At 40.3% G+C, this 26,509-nt stretch overlaps 1 protein-coding gene across 2 annotated transcripts in view; it reads right to left on the bottom strand.

Annotated features, from left to right (window-relative positions):
* LOC131107954 (protein bicaudal C homolog 1-like) overlaps nucleotides 1-26,509 on the bottom strand; it is a 63,714-nt gene that overhangs the window by 7,799 nt on the left and 29,406 nt on the right. For both annotated transcript variants that reach the window (XM_058058488.1, XM_058058490.1), the window contains exons 4-13: nucleotides 20,685-20,764; nucleotides 19,722-19,880; nucleotides 17,562-17,615; nucleotides 11,999-12,181; nucleotides 8,117-8,368; nucleotides 5,627-5,758; nucleotides 3,388-3,592; nucleotides 1,347-1,496; nucleotides 1,032-1,222; nucleotides 817-958 (exon numbers count right to left, since the gene is read on the bottom strand). In XM_058058488.1, coding sequence (XP_057914471.1) covers nucleotides 817-958; nucleotides 1,032-1,222; nucleotides 1,347-1,496; nucleotides 3,388-3,592; nucleotides 5,627-5,758; nucleotides 8,117-8,368; nucleotides 11,999-12,181; nucleotides 17,562-17,615; nucleotides 19,722-19,880; nucleotides 20,685-20,764 — 1,548 coding nt within the window. The remainder of the gene's footprint in view (nucleotides 1-816; nucleotides 959-1,031; nucleotides 1,223-1,346; nucleotides 1,497-3,387; nucleotides 3,593-5,626; nucleotides 5,759-8,116; nucleotides 8,369-11,998; nucleotides 12,182-17,561; nucleotides 17,616-19,721; nucleotides 19,881-20,684; nucleotides 20,765-26,509) is intronic.

Genomic DNA, 26,509 nt, shown 5'->3' with positions numbered 1-26,509 from the left:
AACAAACAACCATTCACACTCACATTCATACCTATGGACAATTTGGAGTCGCTAATTAACCTAGCATGTTTTGGAATGTGGCATGCACGGGGAGAACATGTAAACTCCACACAGAGATGGCCGAGGGTGGAATTGAACTCAGGTCTCCAAGCTGTGAAGTCTGCGTGCTAACCACTCGACCGCCGTGCAGCCCTAATAGATACCAAATATCAATAAATAAAAATAAATGGATGCTATTTTTGGCCGGCACGGCAGTCGAGTGGTTAGCGTGTAGACCTCACAGCTAGGAGACCAGGGTTCAATTGCAGAATTTTCTGAAAATTACAACTTTTTTTGTTTTGTTCATCATATTTAAAAATATTTTTGAGGTTTTTTTTGGTTAGCATGTTGGCCACACAGTCAGGTGATCATGAAGACCTGAGTTCAATTCTCCACTTGGGCATCTCTGTTTGGAGTTTGCATGTTCTCCCCGTGCATGCGTGGGTTTTCTCCGGTGGGTACTCCGGTTTACTCCCACATTCCAAAAACATGCTAGGTTAATTAGCGACTCCAAATTGTCCATAGGTATGAATGTGAGTGTGAATGGTTGTTTGTCTATATGTGCCCTGTGATTGGCTGGCCACCAGTCCAGGGTGTACCCCGCCCAAAGACAGCTGGGATAGGCTCCAGCACCCCCGCGACCCTTGTGAGGAAAAGCGGTAGAAAATGAATGAATGACTAAATCTTCATACTACATGTTCTTCTTCTAATATTTGGACTTTGTTCCCATAAGAAAATGAATGAATGAATGAATGCAATTTGTCTGTGTATGTGTACCTTCATCTGTGCTGGACTTGCTGGACAGTGGTTCTGATGGATTGTGTCCACTGGCCTCTTGGACCGAGTCACACGGAGCTGGACTCAGAACCGTCTCGGCGAGTGATGCAGTGGCTATCCTCCCGTAGACGGAACCAGGATGCTGCACAAATCCATGAAGCTAAGTATTAAGCTTGAGACTAATGGAGTGGTGGAGTGGTGGAAACCGGGCCGACCTTCACGTGGCCGTTGAGCGTGCAGGCCGCCTTGGCACAGTCGGGAACGCCGTTAATGGGCTGCTTGTCGATGGGCGCCAGGCCCGGCGGAGGGGACGGCGTGCTCTGCGTGTAGCCCTGCACGCCCGATAGCAGGATGCTGCTCAGGGTGGCCTGGGTGGCCGGGTGCAGCATCAACTGGGAAGAGAAGGCTGGAGGAGAACCATAATATTTATTAGATTTAATAACCCAAAAAAATTACAAAAACCAGCAGAACTTGAGGGTCATCCAAGCCGATGCGGGCTTCCTGAAAAATATACACGTCGATACACAAACCTTGGGTGCTGGTGAGTGAGCTGGGCCACAAGGAAGGCGTTGGGGTGCTGGGGGCCTGCAGAGGACTCATGGAGGAGTTTAAGGTGTTCAGGACAGTGTTGGGGGCGGTGGAGTTGGCGAGCGAGTGGGACGCCGTCGCACCCAGGAAGCCTGTAAACACAAAAAAAATCAAAGGTGGTCCCGTCAAAGTTACCACCAAACATGTTAAAAAAAATAATCAAATTCCATGCGAAGGAATCTCTCTACAAGGTCAGTCCATATCTAACATGTCTTCCCGGCCAATGTTATGGAGACAATGTGGTGCTGAGTGCATGAAAACACAAAGAATGGGGTCTGCGGCTTTAACAAGGGGCTACTTTGGCTCCAGGAATAAGGCACGGGACTCTCCTGGCAGCCTGCACTGTGTAATCTGCGCTAGACAAACATGCAGCAATTGCTAACGGCCAGCCAGGATGTGGCCGTCCGCAGCTTGATCACCGACTTTTAACTGATCGCTCTGCACCGGGACCACACGGAATGACATTATTATCATTTCCTCTGACTGAATATTTACGTTTAATCCTGCTTTTTACATCTCCTTTGGCAGGAAGTGTAGTGAGGTCAGGAAATATACTGTACAGTTTGGATACACAATACATAGAAAATGAAAGCAAGAATAATAATAATGATGAAATTACATTTTTATTACACATGCACCAATATGGCCTTTTAGTCGAGCTGACTCCAGTATAGTTACTAAAAATCAATAGGGTTCTTATACCAGCTATAATGTGAAAGTATCATTTAAAATCAATCGAACAGGGATGCTGGAGCCTATCCCAACTGTCTTCAGGCGAGAGGCGGGGTACACCCTGGACTGGTGGCCAGCCAATCACAGGGCACATATAGACAAACAACCATTCACACTCACATTCATACCTATGGACAATTTGGAGTCGCCAATTAACCTAAGTTGAAATATTAAAGAAGTTGCCAATAAAGTTGTAATATAATGATAAACCATCTAGATATAGAATTACAGTAGCTGTGGGAATGTTAAATATTAAAGAAATATTATGGGAACAAAGTCCAAATATTAGAAGAAGAACATGTAGTATGAAGATTCATTCATTCATTTTTCATTTTCTACCGCTTATCATCACAAGGGTCGTGGGGGTGCTGGAGCCTATCCCAGCTGTCTTCGAGCAAGAGGTGGGGTATACCCTGGACCGGTGGCCAGCCAATCACAGGGCACATATAGACAAACAACCATTCACACTCACATTCATACCTATGGACAATTTGGAGTCGCCAATTAACCTAAGTTGAAATATTAAAGAAGTTGCCATAAAGTTGTAATATAATGATAAACCAACTAAATCTAGAATTACAGTAGCTTTCGGAATGTTTAATATTAAAGAAATATTATGAGAACAAAGTTCAAATATTCGAAGAAGAACATGTAGTATGAAGATTCATTCATTCATTTTCTACCCCTTTGCCTCACGAGGGTCACGGGGGGTGCTGGGGCCTATCCCAGCTGTCTTCAGGCGAGAGGCGGGTTACACCCTGGACTGGTGGCCAGCCAGCCAATCACAGGGCACATATAGACAAACAACCATTCACACTCACATTCATACCTATGGACAATTTAGAGTCACCAATTAACCTAGCATGTTTTTGGAATGTGGGAGGAAACCGGAGTACCCGGAGAAAACCCACGCATGCACAGGGAGAACATGCAAACTCCACACAGAGATGGCCGAGGGTGGGATTGAACTCGGGTCTCCTAGCTGTGAGGTCTGTGCGCTGTGTCTGTGTCAGGAGTTTAATTTACATCTACTCTATTGAACAATATGAACGTAAAGGTGATTGTAGGGGTGTTATTTCATGTCTAGAGGGCTCTAATGCTAAAAAGTACTTCTTACCCTTATTACAACATTGGTTCTGTTGCTGCTGTGTTGTGCAATATGTGGTCATATAAAGCTATATTTTCTTAGACACTTTCTCATGCACTCCAAATCATTATTAAAGTGTACCCATAATAGCTCTTAATGGTTACCCAGGTTGCTGAGCCCCAGGCCAGCTGAGGCTAGGATATCCAGGCCAACGGGACACATGAGGGACGGCGAGGGCCTGTTGGCGGCGGGGTTCAAGGCCACCGAGGGCGGAGAAGAGGACACCCCGTTGCACTCGAGACCCAAGAGAAATTTCCGGGCTTCGTACATGTTCACGGCGTTCCTCTCCACACTCTTGACTATTACAGACTGGAAGACACAGAGAGGTTGGAGAGGTTGGACAGTGGAAGTGTCTTCATGATGAAATAGGTGGATTGGAAGAACGTAGATAGCATGGGAGGAAGATGGAAGGCTTGGGAATGTTGGCACAAGGAAACAGGGAGTGAAAGGGAGGATGAGAGGTGGAGACAAACAAGATGGGGAGGAAGGAAAAGGGAATTAAGGCGAGATTAGGATGATAAACAGCAGTAGTGTAGGAGCAAAGATTTCGCCATTGATGCACATGATGGAAATACCCAGAACACATTGTTCTCCTACGCCTGAGACATCAAATCAGCAACAAAAAGTTATTATAGGGAATCTTTAAAGAGTATGTGGGGATGATTCTCACACATATGAATACTACAGTATGTCATAAAGATGCTGGATTCTCATTGAAACCATTTTTTGACAACAATATTTAGGGAAAGAAAATATTAAACTGTTCTCAATTTGTGATGTAAATGAGTATGTGTGATGTAAATGCATTTTTTTGGTGGATTGTAAAATATTATATAAAATTTCTTCACGGAGTTATCGATCTGTTGAATCACTAAAATTTAAATTAATTGTCAAATTAGAAGATGTCAAAGATATGCTTTTATAAATAATAAAATTACATATTTTTAAATTTTTTTTTCATCATAGATAATAATAATTACTATTATTATTATTAATATTTTTCTTTATAGATAATAATAATCACAATTACTATTATGATTATTATTATCTATGATGAAAAAATATTTTAATCTATTAATTAAATAATTAATTAAATCTATTAATTAAATATTATTTAATATTATTTAAATTAAATATTATTAAATAAACAATATATAATAAATAATAATTATTATTATTGTTATTATTATTAATATTTGTATCATTGTGTATGATGACAAATCTTTTTCATCAATATAATAATAATATCTAATAATATAACAATATAAAAAGGACAATTATGATTACAATAATAATTATTATTATTCAAAATCAGAGAATCAGAATCGCCTTTATTGTCATTGTAATGCATACAATGAAATTTGATAAATGTATTATTATTGTTATGATTATTATTATTGCCATATATTAATTATTTTTTAATTTGGGTTTTTAAAAAATATTTATGAAATTGAATCTGTATATTTACAAACAATGTATTACATATTTAATTTTTAAATTAAAATATATAGAAAAAATATATTTATATATTTTGTAATGTATTTTTAAAAATAATTCATAGATTTGAATAAAATATAGCTATCTAGGTCAGACAAGCTAATCGGCTAATGCAGATGAAAACATAATTGTACAGTGGCGATAATTAATGATGCTACATCTTTCCAAAGAGTCCCAGAACTTCTCATCTTACCACAAATACTACGGAAATGAATCCAATATGATCTGTAGAGAAATAATCAGGTCAGACCGCTCATTCGTCTTCTAATTGCGTATGCACTTTCCAGCCAGGCCACAAGCCCCGCCCTCTTTGAATGCCACACAAAAATCATGTCATGACTGTTTGCATTTCTAAAAACAGACTCCAAACCCGATGGCTCTGTCCTTTACGGCCAAAGTGCTGAGGCAGTGGATTTGGAAGAGGTTGTCTGCCGTCACCTCATTAAAATATTTAAGTGAAGGGTTCTTAGGAGGGTTAAGGGGACGAGATCACTGCATGGGTTAGGCACTGCGCCCTTGTGGCTGACATGAAGACACCTGGGGAGATGTACTGGTCTGTACTGGTCCAAATAGGGCATCGCAGACCTCGAAGAAAGCTTCTATTACTCGAAACGCAATAAAGACACAAAATGAGCACGCAGACACACTGTGGTTCCTTTGGCCTCGTGTCCTGGTTTTTCCTTTTCAAGTCCCTTACACATTGAAATGGGATCTGCTAATATGTTTATTTAACACAACATCACAGTCCCGACACCGCCCTGGCTGCCTCTGAGCACGCGAGACACTTGGAATGTTGTCTTTAGAGGCCGGGTTCATCCCTTGAAGCACGTCAGATGTCTGCCTTACCTTGCTAGGCTGCTTGGGCTTGGGTTTGATGCTGATGAAGACGTCCAGCTGCTCCATGAGGGCCGTGATGCACTGAGGCTCCACCTCCACGTCTTCTTTAATGTCGAACATGAGCACCAGCGGCAGGCATCCCTGAGGAGCACACATTAGATCTCGTAAAGGTTACGTATTGTAGCTGACAATCGCTGGGCGAATCGTTACACCCATATGAATGAGATTTAACAGAAAAAACTGTTTTAACGTTCAAAATAGCCAAGTGGAAAACTGCAAAATCCAAGCTACAGTCAACGCATCAGACATTTGAATGACCAACAAAGGAAGAGTCGTTTGTGTTTATTTCTCAGCATGAGAAGGTGCTGTAGCAAAGTGGAAACGGTGGAGCAAAATACTGCAACACTATGCTAAGCTAACATTAGCATGTGTGTTTGTTTTTGTTATTTCTGATGCCATCTGACCCAACGGTACCTGCTTTTGTGGATGAAAAAGTGTCAATAGGTGCTGTGTATGTCCAGTGCCCCCTTTTTGTTTTGAGTGTGTTTGTATTGCTGTTGAAGATTTGTTTAAAAAATAAAAATAAAAATAAAAATAAAAATAAAAATAAAAATAAAAATAAAAATAAAAATAAAAATAAAAATAAAAATAAAAATAAAAATAAAAATAAAAATAAAAATAAAAATAAAAATAAAAATAAAAATAAAAATAAAAATAAAAATAAAAATAAAAACCCCTGCGACCCTCGTGAGGAAAAGCGGTAGAAAATGAATGAATTAATGAATAAAAATAAAAATAAAAATAAAAATAAAAATAAAAATAAAAATAAAAATAAAAATAAAAATAAAAATAAAAATAAAAATAAAAATAAAAATAAAAATAAAAATAAAAATAAAAATAAAAAAAAATAAAAATAAATAAAGTATAAAATATATATATATATGATTTTCGAAAGCCCTACAAGGGAAAAAAAAAAGAAAATGTGTCAATAGGTACTACTGGTCCTCAAAGGTTTACAATCACAAGATAAATGGTCAATGATTGATGGACGCTTAGCTGCTAAGTCCCGCCAGTGCCCCTGCAAAGACGGCGGCCATGTTTTACAACCAATCCTTCACATATCTGTTTGAGAGTCCTCTAAAGTTGTGGATGCAATTTGGTGCTGATTTGCCAAACCATCCTAAAGCTACAAGGATGCAATATCTGTGCAATATTAAGGTTCTAAATGCAATACATTACGTTCTATTATACTATTATATACTATTATAGTACTATAATGCCTCATATTAACTCACTAGCAAGATCTCATAGTGTATAGACTGGTCATATATTTCATCTCGTTTCATATTATCTGCATGCTGCATATCCAGAGTTATATACTTTGTACATAACTCTGGGTAAAACTGTTGATGTTGTTAATACTTGGGTTGTTGAGATTGTTAATTTTTTTATATTGTTTATTTTGTACTGCAAATAAAGGCATATCTTATCTTATCTTATCTTATGCATTGAGACTCTGAGATTAGTCAAAACAATAATCGAACAGTCTGTGCTTTAACACAGGAGTAGAAGGGTTCAGTATTAGGGTGTGGTGTGTCCTCATGACTTTATGTAATGGAAGAGTTTCAGTCCAATTCGATAAACACTCAGGACTCCCTGGTGGACATTTACATCTCAAGAGATGGGGGGAGGGGGGGCATTCTGTCAAGTGCAATATGCTTCACATTATCACCACCACAAACACCACAAACGTCTATATTTTAGGCTGAGCGCAGCATGGCCGCCGCTCCTATTGTGAGTGGATGTAATTAGCTACAGTGAAAGCAAGCATGTCGGTCCTGACAGGCCTCAGGATTGGATCTGTAATCAAGAGTCTGGGCCTGCAAAAAAGGGGGGGGCCAAATGACAAAGTACTGTAGACCGGACACTCCATCCTGTATGCCTACTTTTATTTTAAGCCTCTGTGTATCCACTCTCTCATATTTGCAAACATAAACAGGCTTGTTCAGTCGCCACAACAAGCTTGGTATTTGATAAATGTCTTGCGGTCCAGATGGGAGACCAGTTCTGCAGAATTACTGTCCTACATTATGCACTGGCGTAACAAAAGCATTTAGCCTCTGGTAATTGGCAATGATGACTTTCACATAATCTGAAACGATAAGCCAAAGTACTTTAGATAAAAGCAGCGTAAGGTTCAAGGGCACCAAGAAACCTCTGAAATTCTAGTAAACGACGATCATTAGCAGGAGTCAAGATAATGCGTCTAACTAGCAGGTATGTGGCAGCTTAATGGTTGTTGTTTGACTGCACAGAGCCAAGCAAATTCTGCCAAGGTTCTCCCTAAAACCTCAACAGGCCGTGGTGGTTAAATTGCATCCTTCGCATACCAAGATGATGTCCATTATAGCAACCACACACGCCGGGGAATACATTTCCCATGCCAGCACCACAAAAACAAACCTCCAGAGGTTTCGAAGTCACGCACAAATTACGTACCATGAGGTACTGCCGAGCCAGACACACCGACTCGATGGTGCCCTGGATGTAGACCGTGGATTTCTTCTGCGGGCTGTTGGGGTCCGGGAAGTGGATCTGGGCCCCCGTTCTCTGGGTGATGTGTTTGATGTTGCTGCCGTTGCGGCCCTTCATGAAGAGGTGGTGCTGCGGTGCGATGTCAAGGTGAGTGGTGACCGAGATGCTGTTGGCCAGGCTTCCTGCTAGATGTTCCAGCAGGAGGGCAGTGCCTCGCTGGAAAGAAAAAAATACACTAAAATCAGCAAAATATGAATATAAGGAAGGTACATTCTCCCATAAAGGGACAATACTGTATGTACATCTAAGTCACATGCTGTTTACGTCTAATGTACGACATTGTTCCTGGACACGGACACTCTTTGGTTATTCATTCATTCATTCATTTTCTACCGCTTATCCTCACAAGGGTCGCAGGGGTGCTGGAGCCTATCCCAGCTGTCTTCGGGCGAGAGGCGGGGTACACCCTGGACTGGTGGCCAGCCAATCACAGGGCACATATAGACAAACAACCATTCACACTCACATTCATACCTATGGACAATTTGGAGTCACTAATTAACCTAGCATGTTTTTGGAATGTGGGAGGAAACCGGAGTACCCGGAAAAAACCCACGCATGCACGGGGAGAACATGCAAACTCCACACAAAGATGGCCGAGGGTGGAGTTGAACTCGGGTCTCCTAGCTGTGTGGTGTGCGCGCTAACCACTCGACCATCCTGCAGCCATGGAGGAACTTGCCATGCAATATTTTGCTGAATTATTTTAATAATATAAAAATATTATCATATAGTAATATAAATAATCAGTCAATCACAGGGCAAACAACCATTCACACTCATTCGCCAATTAATCTAGCATGTTTTTGGAATGTGGGAGGAAATCTGGAGTACCTGGAGAAAAACCCACGCATGCACGGGGAGAACATGCAAACTCCACACAGAGATAGCCGAGCGTGGAATTGAACCCTGGTCTCCTAGCTGTGAGGTCTGCGTGCTAACCACTCATCCACCGCGCAGCCCTCTTTGGTTATTATGATGATTATTTTTATCAACAGAAATTCCAAGAAGCTACAGAAATTAGCCTACAGAAATTAGCCCGTGTTGTTTGCACATAGTTGCCGTTGTTGTTTCGTTGCCGTGTTCAAGACTAGACCTGTTTGCTCATTGGCACGCTGTCAATTGTGTACCACTGTGTCATGTCTGTTAATTGATATTATTTGCATTGATGATGGGTTGCACGGTGGTCGTGTGGTTAGCACACATATCTCACAGCTAGGAGACCAGTGTTCAATTCCACCCTCGGCCATCTCTGTGTGGAGTTTGCATGCGTGGGTTTTCTCCGGGTACTCCGGTTTCCTCCCACATTCCAAAAACATGCTAGGTTAATTAGCGACTCCAAATTGTCCATAGGTATGAATGTGAGTGTGAATGGTTGTTTGTCTATATGTGCCCTGTGATTGGCTGGCCACCAGTCCAGGGTGTACTGAGAGCTGGGATAGGCTCCAGCACCCCCGCGACCCTCGTGAGGAAAAAGTGGTAGAAAATGAATGAATGAATGTTTTATAGCATTGATGCTATGAAACAAATGTTTACCACCATCCCTTTGTTGTTTACTACAGTGGCTTCAAGGTTCAAGTACACTTCAATTCTACAAAGGGTCCAAAAAAACCCCCAAAAAACCAAACCACCATCAAAAAATAACAAAGCCCACACAATCACTCCTTACACTTTCTTTACGAGCGAAAACCTACCCGTGCAACTGTTTGACGGCAATAAAGTATATTTCTGTCCAGAAACCCGATCGCTCATAAAAGCTTTGATAAAATATTATTTCATTTACTGCACATCTCTTTCCACACCGCATTATAAAACAGTCTATAACCTTGAGAAAATAATGACATCTTTGGAAAATGTAATAGGCAGCTGTCATGATTGTCTCTCTGCTGTGCAAATTATCACTTGCTGGTGCAAAGTAAGGTTCTATTGTGCAAAGGGGAATCCATACACACACACACACATGCACACACTGTGGTCAATGTAACACAACCATCCACTGTGGGTTTGGCAATCCTTGAAGGTACTCCCAGGGTCTCACAGCACCACATAACAGAGCTTCCCCAAATCCTCTCGGCCTTCATCTGGCCTCCTGAACCCTCTGACCTGCTAGGGAACATATTTACATCTTCTGGAGAATCTTGGATATAAGGTAGTCAGTGTACAGCTTGAATAGCTGCCAATACACTGCGAATTAGTCAACACACAGCCATTGTGTCTTTTCTATAATCCTATTCCGCTTCTCCATGGTGGAGATGGTAGATGATATGATGTCCTTCTGCTAGAGGATGCCCCACAGGTGTTCGTCCATACAATTCTCAGGGAAGAAGTACATTTGAAACACTTTTTGCTAGGACTACGTTAAATAGCCATAGCATTTCAGTATGTGGAATCAAACTATGGAATGGATTGAGTAAGGAAATCAAACAATGCAAACAACGATGAGCCAATTCAAGAAACAATACAAGCAGTTGATGTTTGCTAAATACAAGGATGAAGAGTCTTGAACCAGTCATGATGTGCTATATATATCACTATATTGACACTTACTATGGTACCCATTATGGCATTGGATGCTCATATCACCTTGTACTTCGGTACGTGACAAAAATAAATAAATAAATAAAAATATTTTAAAAATTAAAAAAATATTTTAAAAAAATTGAAAAATTATAAAACAATTATAAAAAATAATAAAATATTTTTATTATATTAGGAAAGCAGGAAGTGAACAAATGTAACAGTTACTGATTGTAAAAGTACCAGATGGAGGGGTAGGATTTAATAAGCTTTGCTTCTTCCTACTCCTTTTGGACATGTGGAACTGTGAACTGATTATGTGATGCATTCAATTGTAATCTGATGCATGTTCAAATGAAATTAAACCATTACCATTACCATACTGTGTCCGGACTCACTCTCTGACTGAAGTTCTGGTGTGGATGAAATATAATAACTCAAGTGACTTTGATTATTAGTAATAAAACCATGGAAATATCAGCCTGTCAATTAAGCATCAAAATGGACATTGGCATCCTTTGATTTTTCTTTATGCAGCCCTCAGTGGAATAAGTATTTTCTATAATGTTGTCCCTTGACAATTAATTAATTAATGAAAATTCTTGCTGAAACATGTGGGGTGTATTCTATATATAGAGGCCTGAAAAGCCTAATGTGCCCACGTACAAACTAAAATGTTGGTTGATTTATTGGAAAAAGAGACTGAAAACCTCATACTAGCAGAAGAAGTGTGTATGTGTGTTGATAAACATGCAAAAAAATGACACCTCTGCCTCACTGCTGCTAAACTAAAAACTTTAAGAGTTGCACCTCCCCCGCAGTAAAAAAAAACAAAACAGTCAGTTCACGCGAGTGGACTCTCTCAGCAGTCTCTTGGCTGCGGGGCGTTTAGAAGTAATGAAGCGGTTTGTGTGAGGGAAAGTCAGCAATGCTTGCTAGTGTCGGTGGGCTCGGGAAAGCTTCCTCGCCTTGCGGGCGGAGAGGAGCTCGGCTACGACGCAATAGACAGGAAATGAGCAAACTTCTTGTGACCTTATGATGTGCTCTATTTTGTACGTACACTAGCAGTGAAGGGTTTGGACACACCTCGTTTATGGGAGAGATTAAGTACTGTAAGTGTAACCATTTGACTAATACTGTTAATGTAATTATGGTGATAATCCTCTATTTTATGAATAAAGTATTAAACATAATGAATGTATTTACAATTAGGTCAGTTGAGTCCACTTGTAGTGGACTGTAAATATATAACGTAAACATCTGCCTCACCTTGACGGCATGGGCGTTGTTTTGGGATCCGCGCACCACTCCGGTGGCCCTGTAGAGGCGCGTGGGGGGCTTGAAGGACACGGTGAGGTTGTAGGTCTGAGAGATGGCCTGCACGCTCGGTGAGCTGGGGTCCGACTGCATGATGGCTGGGAGCTCGAACGAGAGCACCAGAGGTAGCAGCTCCTACAAGCAGTAAGGGGGAGACGGACATTCAATCAATTACTACAAAATTACTACATCTTTATATGTATTTTCTATATAAACTTTAGCGGAAAATGTTTTTCCCGCAATTAAATACACATTATTCAACACATGAAACACTAGCAGTAATATAATAACATAATCTTAAATTAAATTGTGCTTCAATTGAATGAGAAATGCAATTAGAAAGACAATACTTTATTAATCACTTTGGGATTCCTCAGGGAAGTTGGCAAATGAACTGCAATACTGGCACAAATGCAATTAAATTAAATCAAGTTAAAATAATTGAATAATTTAAATTACTGGTAGAAATGTTATCTGTATGCTATATTGTATGTCAGGGGTCGGCAACCAACAGCTCGTCTTTTGATTTTTTTTATTAACACCCATATAGTGGCAATGTGCATTTTTGAAAAAAGCATGAAATATCTGACTTACTGCAAGCCCGTGAATGCATCTAGACTTCTGACTGCTGATTGGATGAGAAAGGGAAAGGGCGGTAGGCTAGTGTTTGCAGTGAGTCTCACTGTAAAAATAGCGTACAATAGCTATGCATTTTGAGCCTGTGACATGCTAATCGCCGAGTTGGTGACTACAGGAGAGGTCGGTAAGTGTAGAACAAATGTTCAGCAACCGTGCTTTCACTTTTAAGTCCCAAAATACCAAAAAAAAGTCTCCATTTGTCGCTAGTTGCTTTTGAGAAAAAATCCGCCAGATTGGTAAAACGTCTTTTTTTTATGGTTAAGGTTGCCGACCCCTGGTATATGTGAATATTGACTTAACATTAGAGTAGTCAGTGTCTAGCTTGTATAGCAGAATAGCTTTACTCTCAACACACAGCCATTACTGTCCACATACAAAGCTGGTAAGTGGGCAGAAATAAGAAACGTTAATGGCCTCCATAGCACTAACAATGCTTCAGTTTGCCTTAAAAGCTTTCAACTGTACAGCTATGCGTTTTGAGCCTGTGACACGCTAATCGCCCAGTTGGTGACTAGAGGAGAGCCCGTTAGTGTAGAACAAATGTTCAGCAACCGTGCTTTCACTTTTAAGTCCCCAAATACCAAAAAAAGTCTCCATTTGTCGCTAGTTGCTTTTGAGAAAAAAGCCGCCAGATTGGTAAAATGTCATTTTTTGATTGTAAAGGTTGCCGACCCCTGGTATATGTGAATCTTGACTTAACATTAGAGTAGTCAGTATCCAGCTTGTATAGCAGAATAGCTTTACTGTCAACACACAGCCATTACTGTCCACATACAAAGCTGGTAAGTGGGCAGAAATAAGAAACGTTAATGGCCTCCATAGCACTAACAATGCTTCAGTTTGCCTTAAAAGCTTTCAACCGTGCAACCGTGCTTTCACTTTTAAGTCCACAAAAATACCAAAAACGTCTCCTGATGACGCCAGGAAAAGTCCCCATTTGTCGCTAGTTGCTTTTGAGAAAAAAGCCGCCAGATTGGTAAAATGAAATTTTTTGATTGTAAAGGTTGCCGACCCCTGGTATATGTGAATATTGACTTAACATTAGAGTAGTCAGTGTCCAGCTTGTAATAGCAGAAAAGCTTTACTCTCAACGCACAACCATTACTGTCCACATATAAAGCTGGTAAGTGGGCAGAAATAAGAAACGTTAATGGCCTCCATAGCACTAACAATGCTTCAGTTTGCCTTAAAAGCTTTCAACCGTGCAACCGTGCTTTCACTTTTAAGTCCCCAAATACCAAAAAAGTCTCCTGATGACGCCAGGAAAAGTCCCCATTTGTCGCTAGTTGCTTTTGAGAAAAAAGCCGCCAGATTGGTAAAATGACATTTTTTGATTGTAAAGGTTGCCGACCCCTGGTATATGTGAATATTGACTTAACATTAGAGTAATCAGTGTCCAGCTTGTATAGCAGAATAGCTTTACTCTCAACACACAACCATTACTGTCCACATACAAAGCTGGTAAGTGGGCAGAAATAAGAAACGTTAATGGCCTCCATCGCACTAACAATGCTTCAGTTTGCCTTAAAAGCTTTCAACCATGCAACTGTGCTTTCACTTTTAAGTCCCCGAATACCAAAAAAGTCTACTGATGACGCCAGGAAAAGTCCCCATTTGTCGCTAGTTGCTTTTGAGAAAAAAGCCCCGAGATTGGTAAAAAGTATTTTTTTGATGGTAAAGGTTGCCGACCCCTGGTATATGTGAATCTTGACTTAACATTAGAGTAGTCAGTGTCCGGCTTATATAGCAGAATAGCTTTACTGTCAACGCACAACCATTACTGTCCACATACAAAGCTGGTAAGTGGACAGAAATAAGAAACGTTAATGGCCTCCATAGCACTAACAATGCTTCAGTTTGCCTTAAAAGCTTTCAACCGTGCAACCGTGCTTTCACTTTTAAGTCCCCAAATACCAAAAAAGTCTCCTGATGACGCCAGGAAAAGTCCCCATTTGTTGCTAGTTGCTTTTGAGAAAAAAGCCGCCAGATTGGTAAAATGTCATTTTTTGATGGTAAAGGTTGCCGACCCCTGGTATATGTGAATATTGACTTAACATTAGAGTAGTCAGTGTCCAGCTTGTATAGCAGAATAGCTTTACTCTCAACACACAACCATTACTGTCCACATATAAAACTGGTAAGTGGGCAGAAATAAGAAACGTTAATGGCCTCCATAGCACTAACAATGCTTCAGTTTGCCTTAAAAGCTTTCAACCGTGCAACCGTGCTTTCACTTTTAAGTCCCCAAATACCAAAAAAAGTCTCCCGATGACGCCAGGAAAAGTCCCCATTTGTTGCTAGTTGCTTTTGAGAAAAAAGCCGCCAGATTGGTAAAATGACATTTTTTGATTGTAAAGGTTGCCGACCCCTGGTATATGTGAATATTGACTTAACATTAGAGTAATCAGTGTCCAGCTTGTATAGCAGAATAGCTTTACTCTCAACACACAACCATTACTGTCCACATACAAAACTGGTAAGTGGACAGAAATAAGAAACGTTAATGGCCTCCATAGCATTAACAATGCTTCAGTTTGCCTTAAAAGCTTTCAACTGTACATCATTAAACTATGAAGGCAATGTTCTGTTCAAGCTCTGAGGCATTTGGCCTGTTTGTTCTCATGCATGTCATACATGTCATTGACTCAAACCGCAGCAGATATCAGCGGTCCAGCAAATAACACAGACGGACGCTACGACCTTACTCCGTGAAAACGCACACTTATGCGTGCAGAAGTGTATGGACACGTGCACGCACACACACACACACACACATAGAGTTATCCAAACACTGGCTGTTGGGCAGAGCGCCACAACGGCTTTGGCTTCCAGTGAAGGGCAGGCAGCATGGATTGCTCCAACCAAAGAAATGCTTCCCTGATCATTCCCATATGTGCTTGGCCTTACATTTGTATCTCGGTTCCACTCTCGCTCTCTGAGGGATGGAGAAATGTAGGTCAGAACACAGAAAGGACAGCCGGACTTTGGAAATGAAGGAAGAATAGGCTGCTTTTTTTTTTATATGGTTGGCGCTGACTTCAGCTTTATTCAAAAATGAGTGCCTGGAGTCCAATTTCAGGCTAAAAGGTCCTGGTAAAAATGGGAAAAAGATGATGGAAAATGTAAATAAAGAGACCTTTTATCACCTTTATCACACAAAAGTTGAATTCTCGCTTAATTCTGCGCTTTGACACATGAAAACAAACACCCACCCAGGAAACAGGGAGCCCATTGAGCTGACTAGCTGTCTGTGTGAAAGGATAATCATTGGAATGAATGAATGGATTGACGAATAGGCGGATGGTTTCTGGAGAGATTCTGCAAAATAGTCACATCACAATTTGTCTACCTGTGCCTCTTACACAAAGTGAGCCACAATTGTGTGCACTTTCACACAGAAAAGACGATTCTCACCTCATTTCCAAGGGCGAGCCCAGCCACCCTACAGAGAACACTAATTTCACATGCTGGTACCCGCCATCTTGCCCTTTCCGTCACTACCTAAAGCTCAGAACCATAGAAAACCAATCCGACCGAAGGAAATGCGTCATAGCTTCTCCTGCTAACCGGGTCTCCTTATGATGAGCAATATTTTGGGATGCTGGCACTCATTTGTTGCTTGTGCAACCAAGCATCACGCTTGGAAGAAGATATAAACGCCCACACCATGTTTCAGCAGCAGACACCACACAAATATGCAGCGTTTATATCACTCTTCGGTTACGTACTGTATTTGTGTTAGCTTTGGAGATAGCGGTGACGGTGTTGAAACATATGAGACGTTTTAGGACTGTTAGACAAATCACATGACTCAAACTGACGCTGTTTTGCAATGGTTTTAGCTCTGATGTATGGTTTATTTCAGGGGTCTCAAACTCAATTTACTTGGGGGTCACTGGAGCTAGGGTCTGGGCGAGGCTGGGCCGCATCAGGTTTTCCCAAAAAAAAAAAAAAAAAAAACACATTTATTAAAAACAGAAAAATGAATAAACTTTGCTTTTGTTCCGATTTTCTACAAGAAAAGCTCTGATAAAACATTCCACTGTTCTCAAATATCTTAATTTTTATTTTTCTACACAAAATAAGATGAAAAATAAATAAACAAATCAAGAATAAAGAAAATCAATCAATCAGTAATAAATAAATATAATAATAATAATAAAACACCAAATAATAACAACATATTGCGCAACTGCAGGGTCTTGAGACGCATGCTAACTCGCAAACTAGCGAGCTAGCGACCTAAACGGTAGCCTTCAAGTTATTTCCTTTAAACTTAAATAGCCAAAAATTTACCACTTCCACACGGATAGGGAGGATAAGTACTACAGTTATTTAACCTTTAACATGAACATGAATCAAACGAAATAATTTTTTCTGGATACCTGATACCATACAGCATCCATATCAAACTTGCGCGGGCCGCACTAACTTTCATATCAAGGCGGGGGGCCTCAAACTAGTGTCCTGCGGGCCACATTTGGCCCGCGGGCCGCGTGTTTGAGACCCCTGGTTTACGTCCTCTTACAAGTGAACTCGAATCTGGTCCATAGGACACCAAAGTCTGCACAATAATCCTTTAAAAACTTATTATTTTTAGTCCGACCAACAAGTGTGAAGGCAGTTTCAGATATTTGCTGAATCAAATGGATGTAAGTCGGAAAATGGAACGTGTGAAACCCAAAACGGGCACTCGGGTCCAGAACACTTTGACCCAAGTGAGTTGAAAAAAATGATAGTTGTCCTAAAAATCAAATGTTTTGAATGGACGCCATAAGTAATAATTTTTCCAGAGTACAGGACGTGTTCCTTTCAATGTTTTTCCGGTGGGAGTATCCCCCCCTTTTCAAAGACAGCGGGACTGGGTCCAACTTACCCTGATTTTAACTCGAGCCGCCTCCACCCCTCCTGGCTGCCCTGCGATGGACACCTGTTGATTAAAAAAAAATACATTATTGAATGCATTATCATACATAATTCCAATTTTGACAGCAAATCGAATGAAAACACGGAAAAAGGTTTACTCCATCTTTGACGGCATAATTGCTGCTATTTTTATAGCTATTTCAAAAAAGACTACGCAACTGCAAGCAGGTCCCATGTTAGCAAACGCTAACAGATGTGCTTTACATCATTGCCTGAACATGCCAATACTTTCTATATTCTCTGAGGCTCTTGTGACGCATCAGTTAAGCTTTTAAAACCAGGAAAGGAGGCAGCTTAATGGGTCTCGGGTGTTAAGAAGGAAGTCTCTTGATGATTGTCTGCCTTTCAGTGCGTCACCGGAGAAACAAAGTGATGGATGGAATACACTTCATGAGGTTAAACCGTCTGTATACTGTAATCTTGTATAATTTCAATTCATGAATAAATGCACTCATTTGCTGTTTATGTCTCATTTTATGTGTAAGCATAGCGTCTTCAACTGCAAGTGTAAAGACTGTGGAACACATTGCACTCTGTGATATGACGAGAGAGAAAGTAGAGGTCTGATTTTTTAAGATGCAAATGTATCACTTGAGAACGTTTTGAACGGTTTGATGATAATAGATTGTCCTTGAACCTAAGTAAAACTAAAATTGAAAGGGTTCATATCACCTCATACTTCGCATTATTTAAAAAAACAAAACAAAACAAAAAAAACAAAAAAAAAACCCTTAAACTGTATTATGGAAAGCAGGAAGTGAACAAATGTAACAGTTGTTGCAGATGCTCATATCTCGTACTTCGGTACGTGACAAAAAATAAAAAAAATTATAAGCAATTATAAAAAAATTAATAAATAAAATTAATTTTTTAAATAAAATCAATAAATTAATAATTAAAATATATAATTAAAATATTTTTTATAAATTAATAATTTTAAAAAATTATAAATAAAATTATTTTTTAATGATAAAAAATAATTAAAATATATATAAATAAAAAAATATATAAAAAAACTTAAATTATATTAGGAAAGCAGGAAGTGACCAAATGTAACAGTTACTGATTGTAAAAGTACCAGATGGAGGGGTAGGATTTAATAAGCTTTGCTTCTTCCTACTCCTTTTGGACATGTGGAACTGTGAACTGATTATGTGATGCATTCAATTGTAATCTGATGCATGTTCAAATGAAATTAAACCATTACCATTACGTTCCTCATAACCGAAATCCGATCAGAGATCAACTCACGGGAAGTCACGGTTGATGCGCTACACCGCCGATGGGGATGTCATACAACTTCACGTCAAAATAATCCCAACTATCCATTTAATATGGGGAAAGAAAACAGATTATTTCTATTTCAATGATTATTTTTGCTTGAAATCTGAAGAAATTGGACTTTGCGGGGAAACTGCTCTTTGAACCTTTCCATGTTGTTCTCTGCGGCACAATGTTATGATTTCCATTCTGGTTATTTTAGGTGTTCAGCACAGACACGGGTCACTTGACAATCCATGTAAATAGGCAGTAAAAATATTTGGTTACGGGGCAATCCAGGATACAGAAGTACCTTTTCCAAACAGTTTCTGTCTACCCAATTCCCTAGGGAATGCGTGAAACAAACCAAATGGCATTGAAAGTTATTTCCTTATTGCCCACATGGCCTCTCACTGAGAAAAATCGGTATTTCATGACCACAACATTGCCCAACTGATGATCCAAGAGGGTAATTGGGACCTACATGTTGATTAAGAAACGCCGCACTCTGTAATCAGCAGGGGAGTTTTCGACATTCCGCGGGGTCAGATACTCTGCGGTTATCAGACTTTAGCAGCCGTCTGGCCTCCTGCGCTTCATCACGAAGCCAAATTCACTATTTGGTTGCGCTAGTTTGCATAATTGTCCTTTCTGTCTGAGTAGTAAGCAGCCATTAGCTAAATTCCGGGAAGCACAACTTTCGGAATACAACATCAGTGATTGTGTCCACAGCGATATTGGAAAACAAACTGGAAATGGATCAACAACGAAGCATCGAAAGACACAATAATGTAGGAAAAAGCAGTTTCGTGAACGTAAATATTGATGGAAGTACAACTCAACGACGTACCTGGTTGCTTTTCTCGGCTTGGTTGTTCCTGTTGGAATCTGGGAAGTGGATGTGGCAGCCCGTCTCCTCCATCACCCTCTTGATGTTGTTGCCCCCCTTGCCGATCACATGGGAGTGCTCCGTGTGGGACACATCCATCTTCAGCGTTACTCTGTTACTCTAGTGTGATTAAGGAAAAAGACAATCGGATTGAATTATTATGATTAATAATAATAATAATAATAATAATAATAATAATAATAATAATAATAATAATAATAATAATAATTATTATTATTATTATGGCTTATGGCGAAAAAAAGGGGTGTCCAAAGTGCGAATTGGGGGCCATTTGCATTTACACGGTGTTTGTTAAAAAATATTAAAAAAACAACACAATAAATAAAAACAAATAAACATATTATCTTTAAATGGTATTGTCATAGAAGTATGACAAATGAGTCGGAATTATAATAATAATTGTCAGGTGGTAGAGTGGTCGCCTCCCAACTTGAAGGTTGCAGGTTTGATGCTCCTGTGCTCAAAGTATCCTTGGGCAAGGTACTGACCAACTGTTTTTTTTTCTTCTCAGCATCACATTTCAGTGCTTCTAAAAATATTTAAAAAACAGTTCTCTGCATGATGCAGTGCAGTCCTATGCCGTCTACTATGATAAATATAAAGTCAATAAAACACTTCAAAATTGGCCATTATATTTTTATTTTGTGTACTTTTCATATATCATTAAATTGTGCAGGTGTACCTAATGATGTGGCCACTGAATGTAATGATTTGTTATATTTGGCCGCCCAAAGAAGCGCATCGATGATTGGCTGCCCCCAGGGGGTGCTACAGTACAGTCTCCTAAGGTGTGCAATTCTCCTGTTGCCACGGCAACAAAGCCTCCTGGCACATGGCAGTTGATGTCAGGTCCAGGATGACGATGTGTGTGTGTGTTGCTGACAGGAAGCAATAGATGCTTACCTTTGTGTCGAGTACCAGCATAATCCTGTCTTTGGCTTCTCTCACGTGTTCCCTCTTGCCGCACACCTTGATGTGTGGATCTGCAAAGGAGGAGAACGTAAACAAAACACGGATCAGAACCTCTCGGAACCCGCCAAGTTACAGCACTTCTGCCTCTGCTAACAGATGACAGCGCGACAGAAACCCTGCGACGGTAATTGCAGCTTTGAGTTGCATTTTTCAAGTCTGAGAGTGGCCGCGACGTGTGACCAATAAGGGGGGGTGTGGTGGGTGTCTGAGGAGCCATACTCTGACCATCTATCAGTCAAGTTGGTGCAGACCGCCGAGAAGGATGATTATAGCTTTGCTGCATTTAAGCCTGACTGGATGACACGCATCATGTGACCCTTATGGTGTCAATCAACCTCATTCTACCGCTGCAAAAGACACTGGGTGACACCTCCTTAGTGTCCTCATCCATAACTCAACTCTGTACTTGAACACTGAAGGTCCTTACATTTCCTGAACAAGGCAAAGTTAGAAAGACATGCATGTTTTTCCATGTACAACATTCCAAACATCAATAGAGACATCAGTTCAGTACTATAGAAAAGGGTGAAAAGAGACATTTTGTTGCATGCTTTGAATGGGAAAAAGTAGCGTCATTTGGTGTACAAATACACTCCTGATCAGAATATAAAGACCAATTAAAAATGGTGAGAATTTATATTGGATTTTAAGGAAGTTCATCTTCAAAAGAAAACCCAAACCTTCCTAAAATAGAAATAACATGTCCAAAAAAAAATTTGCACAGTGGAGAAGTGGTTAGTGCACGGACCCGTGTTCAATTCCACCCTCGGCCATCTCTGTGTGGAGTTTGCATGTTCTCCCCGTGCATGCGTGGGTTTTCTCCGGGTACTCCGGTTTCCTCTCACATTCCAAAAACATGCTAGGTTAATTAGCGACTCCAAATTGTCCATAGGTATGAATGTGAGTGTGAATGGTTGTTTGTCTATATGTGCCCTGTGATTGGCTGGCCACCAGTCCAGGGTGTAACCCCGCCTCTCGCCCGAAGACAGCTGGGATAGGCTCCAGCACCCCCGCGACCCTCGTGAGGATAAGCGGTAGAAAATGAATGAATGAATGAATGACTGTCCAAAAAAAAGCTGCACTGTGGAGAAGTGGTTAGTGCGCGGACCCGTGTTCAATTCCACCCTCGACCATCTCTGTGTGGAGTTTGCATGTTCTCCCCGTGCATGCGTGGGTTTTCTCCGGGTACTCCGGTTTCCTCCCACATTCCAAAAACATGCTAGGTTAATTGGCGACTCCAAATTGTCCATAGGTATGAATGTGAGTGTGAATGGTTGTTTGTCTATATGTACCCTGTGATTGGCTGGCCACCAGTCCAGGGTGTAACCCCGCCTCTCGCCCGAAGACAGCTTGGATCGGCTCCAGCACCCCTTGCAACCCTCGTGAGGATAAGCGGCACAAAAAGAATGATCATTGTTTTGTGACTATTGAAAAATAAATGATTTGTAGTACTATATGTAGTACTATATACTATATATGTAATGTTAGCATTCGGCATTCCTAATGCTAATGTGTAAGTTTTCATCTAATGCGAGTGTAAAGCTGACTATAGGGGTGTTAGTTTTTGTCTAGAGCGCTCTAATAGTGGTAAAAACCGTATTGTAGATCACTTTTCTATGCTATTCTATGCTATATATATGTGCCCTGTGATTGGCTGGCCACCAGTCCAGGGTGTACCCCGCCTCTCGCCCGAAGACAGCTGGGATAGGCTCCAGCACCCCTTGCAACCTTCATGAGGATAAGCGGCACAAAAAGAATGATCATTGTTTTATGACTATTGAAAAATAAATGATTTGTAGTACTATATGTAGTACTATATACTATATATGTAATGTTAGCATTCGGCATTCCTAATGCTAATGTGTAAGTTTTCATCTAATGCGAGTGTAAAGCTGACTATAGGGGTGTTAGTTTTTGTCTAGAGCGCTCTAGTAGTGGTATAAACAGTATTGTAGATCACTTTTCTATGCTATTCTATGCTATATATGTGCCCTGTGATTGGCTGGCCACCAGTCCAGGGTGTACCCCGCCTCTCGCCCGAAGACAGCTGGAATAGTCTTGTTTTCCCCAGTTATTATTATCATTACAATATTATTAATGTTATTATCATTATCATTATTATTATAATCGTCATCATTATTACCATTATTATTGTTATTATCATCACCATTATTATAATCATTGTTAATATTTCCATTTTCATACTTATATACTTACTATACTTACATAGTTATATTTTAAAAAAATTGCTTATACAGTAAATGAAGAATTTTATGATGGTGGCATATGCTGGAACAGATACTTTTATTCCACTCAGTACTTCAAATGTACCAACACATTTCAGTTCATATAAGTGAACGCCACATAGCACTGCAGCTCTCGGACCCCCGCAGAAGTGAACACATAGACACTCACTGATCATGCACAATAGTGTACTACACACATTGCAGGAAGTCCGCTAAGCCCGCTTCCAGGAATACCCCTCCCCATACCTACACACACTTACAGCATCTCGGATTTACAGTACGGCCTTCAGACAAGACCCACTGTACAGAATTTATTGTTACAACCTCTGAGAAGCTCACAAAGTGCCTGTTTAGACTTTTGCAGGCTAGCTTGGGAGGGGTGGGGGTGGGGGGGGTTGAGGGACTGCAACATTTTGTGATGACAAGGGAATTCCAAAGTGTATGGAAACAAAAGAAAGCTGAAAAACAGCTCATTTTTAATCCTTGTTGTACCAATTACGACCATAAGAGGGCGCTGCTCCAGTGTCCCCGCTCTAACCTGCTGAGCACATCTGGCAAACATTAGCCAGCCTGAAGGAACTGTGATGTAGAACACCCCCGCATTTTTCACGTAGAGTGTGGTGTGGGCGCTTCTACTTTTCTTTTTTTTCCCTCTCCCTCTCTCTCTCTCTCTCTCTCTCTTTCAGGAATTAAAGCAGAGTAGAAAAAAAAGTGAAACTAACAGCTTAAATTGGCACATGGAGCACATATGAAAACAAACAAAAACACACGAGTGGACGTGCAGCTGTGAAAAAGGTGAGTACTTCCAGTCACACAAAGAAGAAACCTTTTGACCCGCAGCTCCGTACTTACTGCAAGTAGCCGGAAAAATAAGGAAAATAGGAAATGTCTCTTGTAATGTAGTTACGGTATTTGGATAAGTATTAATAAGGAGCAGATATTGGTCCCCTATTATGGAAAAGTGACTTTTTAATGATGTTAAAACATCAGCATCATGAGTAGTGGTGCCCAAACGTATGCCAGTGAGATAATAGTGTGACTTTATTACTTTTTCCCTAACCTAATTTCCCTTAAAATACATCTTATTTCTCAATATGCTATAATTTCATGTAATATTTCAGCTCTGTGCTTCTAAAATATTATAAGTTTATTAGGAGACCCGGCATGTTTGATGGCGAAAATGGCCCAGATGTTCAATTCAGATACAGAAAATGAGGACTTTGATGGACTTGTGGGAGAAAATTAATTCAAAATATGGTGAGTTTATTGTCGAATAGTAGAATAAAGTTCAATTAAACTCATTGTTTTGCTTCTGTTGCAGTTTTTTTGGCAGAATGTATGTTTTAACATGCGGCTTATGTATGTATAGAGCCCATAATTGAGACTGCGCCTCCGGTGCGCCTCTGGTGCGCCTCTGGTGCGCCTCTGGTGCGCCTCCGGTGCGCCTTATGGTGCAGAAAATACGGTAAGGTAATCATATGGACATCATATCTCATAACATTACTGATGCCTAGTGACCACAATACTACATATAGCTTGTTTCTCAGTATTTTTGGTATAATAACAGGCCATAGTCGACCACGATATAGTGAGGGAGTGATATAATAACGAGGGACGACTCTATATGAAAAAAGCGTATAGAAATAGCTCATTAGCATTTAAGCTAGTGCATAAAGCGGTCTCAATTCCAGCATCAAGTTACAGCACACTGTTGTGGGACCTCTAAATACTAAATAATATGGGACCTTTAACTCGGTGGGAGGAAGTGACACATGCAGAGAGTTATGTGCTTCCTCATGGTATTAAATCACCGGAGACACACACAAACTTACACACACACACACACACACACACACACACACACACACACACACACAAAGTTGCACCTTACAGGTGAAAGTGTGGCCTTATCGCGCCTGTGCAGGTGTCAGACTTGGTTGGCTGCAGGTGATAAATGAAAACGAGGACCTCATATTCTGATGGACTCGCTCAAGTGGAAAGGTGACAAACATCTGTTGCCAGCACGCAGTTTTAAACCGCTTCCAGACTCAATGAGATGACATTTTGGAGCAAAAAGTCAAAGGGAAAACTTCTAGTCTAGCCTCCTTTTGAATGGGAAGTGTAAAAATAACACGCATGACGCCATCGGTGAGTCTTGTGTTAGTCAGGTTGGACTGGACGCTTGACTCGCTGAAACTACATTCCTCCATAACCAAAACCAATTACAACTCGGCTCACGGGATGAAGCGGGGGGGATGTCACTGTTGATGAGCTACATTGCTGATGGGGATGTCATGCAACTTTAAATCCAAACTCTCCCTTTAATGTCACAGTCCAAGTCGAGTTGCAAGGTTTTTATGATATTGGCAAGTCGAATCCAAAGTGATCAAAAACTACAAAATAGCCTTTTGAGCTTTTTTGCAGACATGTTGTTACCTTGCTAGCAAATGTTTCAAGCTGTGTGGATCATAAACGGAAGGCTCTGGCACCTCGTAAAGTCGTGTTTTTCACTGGATTCCATGATTTAAATGTCTGCTTAATACATAAACCAATGTATCAATAGTTTTATAATGGTGGAATAACACTCTAGTGCTAAATATTTTGTTTTCACTGGAAAAGCATTGAAATTTAAACATTATACAACCTTGCACCAACGACATATACTAGTGATAACAACCGTGATGGCTGGACACCACATGATTTCTATTTTAGATAACAATACATTTAATTCACATAGACTAATTTGGCCCCATAACTACAGCATAGCTTCTGGCTTTGCAGTAAAACATACTAATTAACGCGTGTGATGGCAGAGGACACAAAAGGCATGATTGGATTTCTAAAGTTCCTGACTGACTGACTACAATGATAGGAAGAGCCGACATCAAAGGATCAAAAAGCGACGTTGCTATGAACGTCATCCCTTGTGGTAACTTTTCCAACACCTCCTGCTTAAAAAAACAAACAGATAACAACCGTGATGGCTGGACACCACATGATTTTTAGATAACAATACATCATTTAATTCACATGGAGTAATTTGGCCCCATAACTACAGCTTAGCTTCTGGCTTTGCTGCAAAACATACTAATTAACGCGTGTGATGGCAGAGGACACAAAAGGCATGATTGGATTTCCAAAGTTCCTGACTGACTGACTGACTGACTGACTGACTACAATGATAGGAAGAGCCGACATCGAAGGATCAAAAAGCGACGTCGCTATGAACGCTTGGCCGCCTCAAGCCAGTTATCCCTGTGGTAACTTTTCTGACACCTCCTGCTTTAAAGAAAAAACAAACAAAAAAAACCAGATAACAACCGTGATGGCTGGACACCACATGATTTTTAGATAACAATACATTATTTAATTCACATGGAGTAATTTGGCCCCATAACTACAGCTTAGCTTCTGGCTTTGCAGCAAAACCTACTAATTAACGCGTGTGATGGCAGAGGACACAAAACGTATTATTGGATTTCTAAAGTTCCTGACTGACTACAATGATAG

The sequence above is a fragment of the Doryrhamphus excisus genome, chromosome 20 (genome assembly GCF_030265055.1).
Source record: "Doryrhamphus excisus isolate RoL2022-K1 chromosome 20, RoL_Dexc_1.0, whole genome shotgun sequence".
Classification (NCBI taxonomy): Eukaryota; Metazoa; Chordata; class Actinopteri; order Syngnathiformes; family Syngnathidae; genus Doryrhamphus; species Doryrhamphus excisus.
Note: the sequence above shows the minus strand (reverse complement) of the source record. Positions and strands in the feature narration are given on the sequence as shown.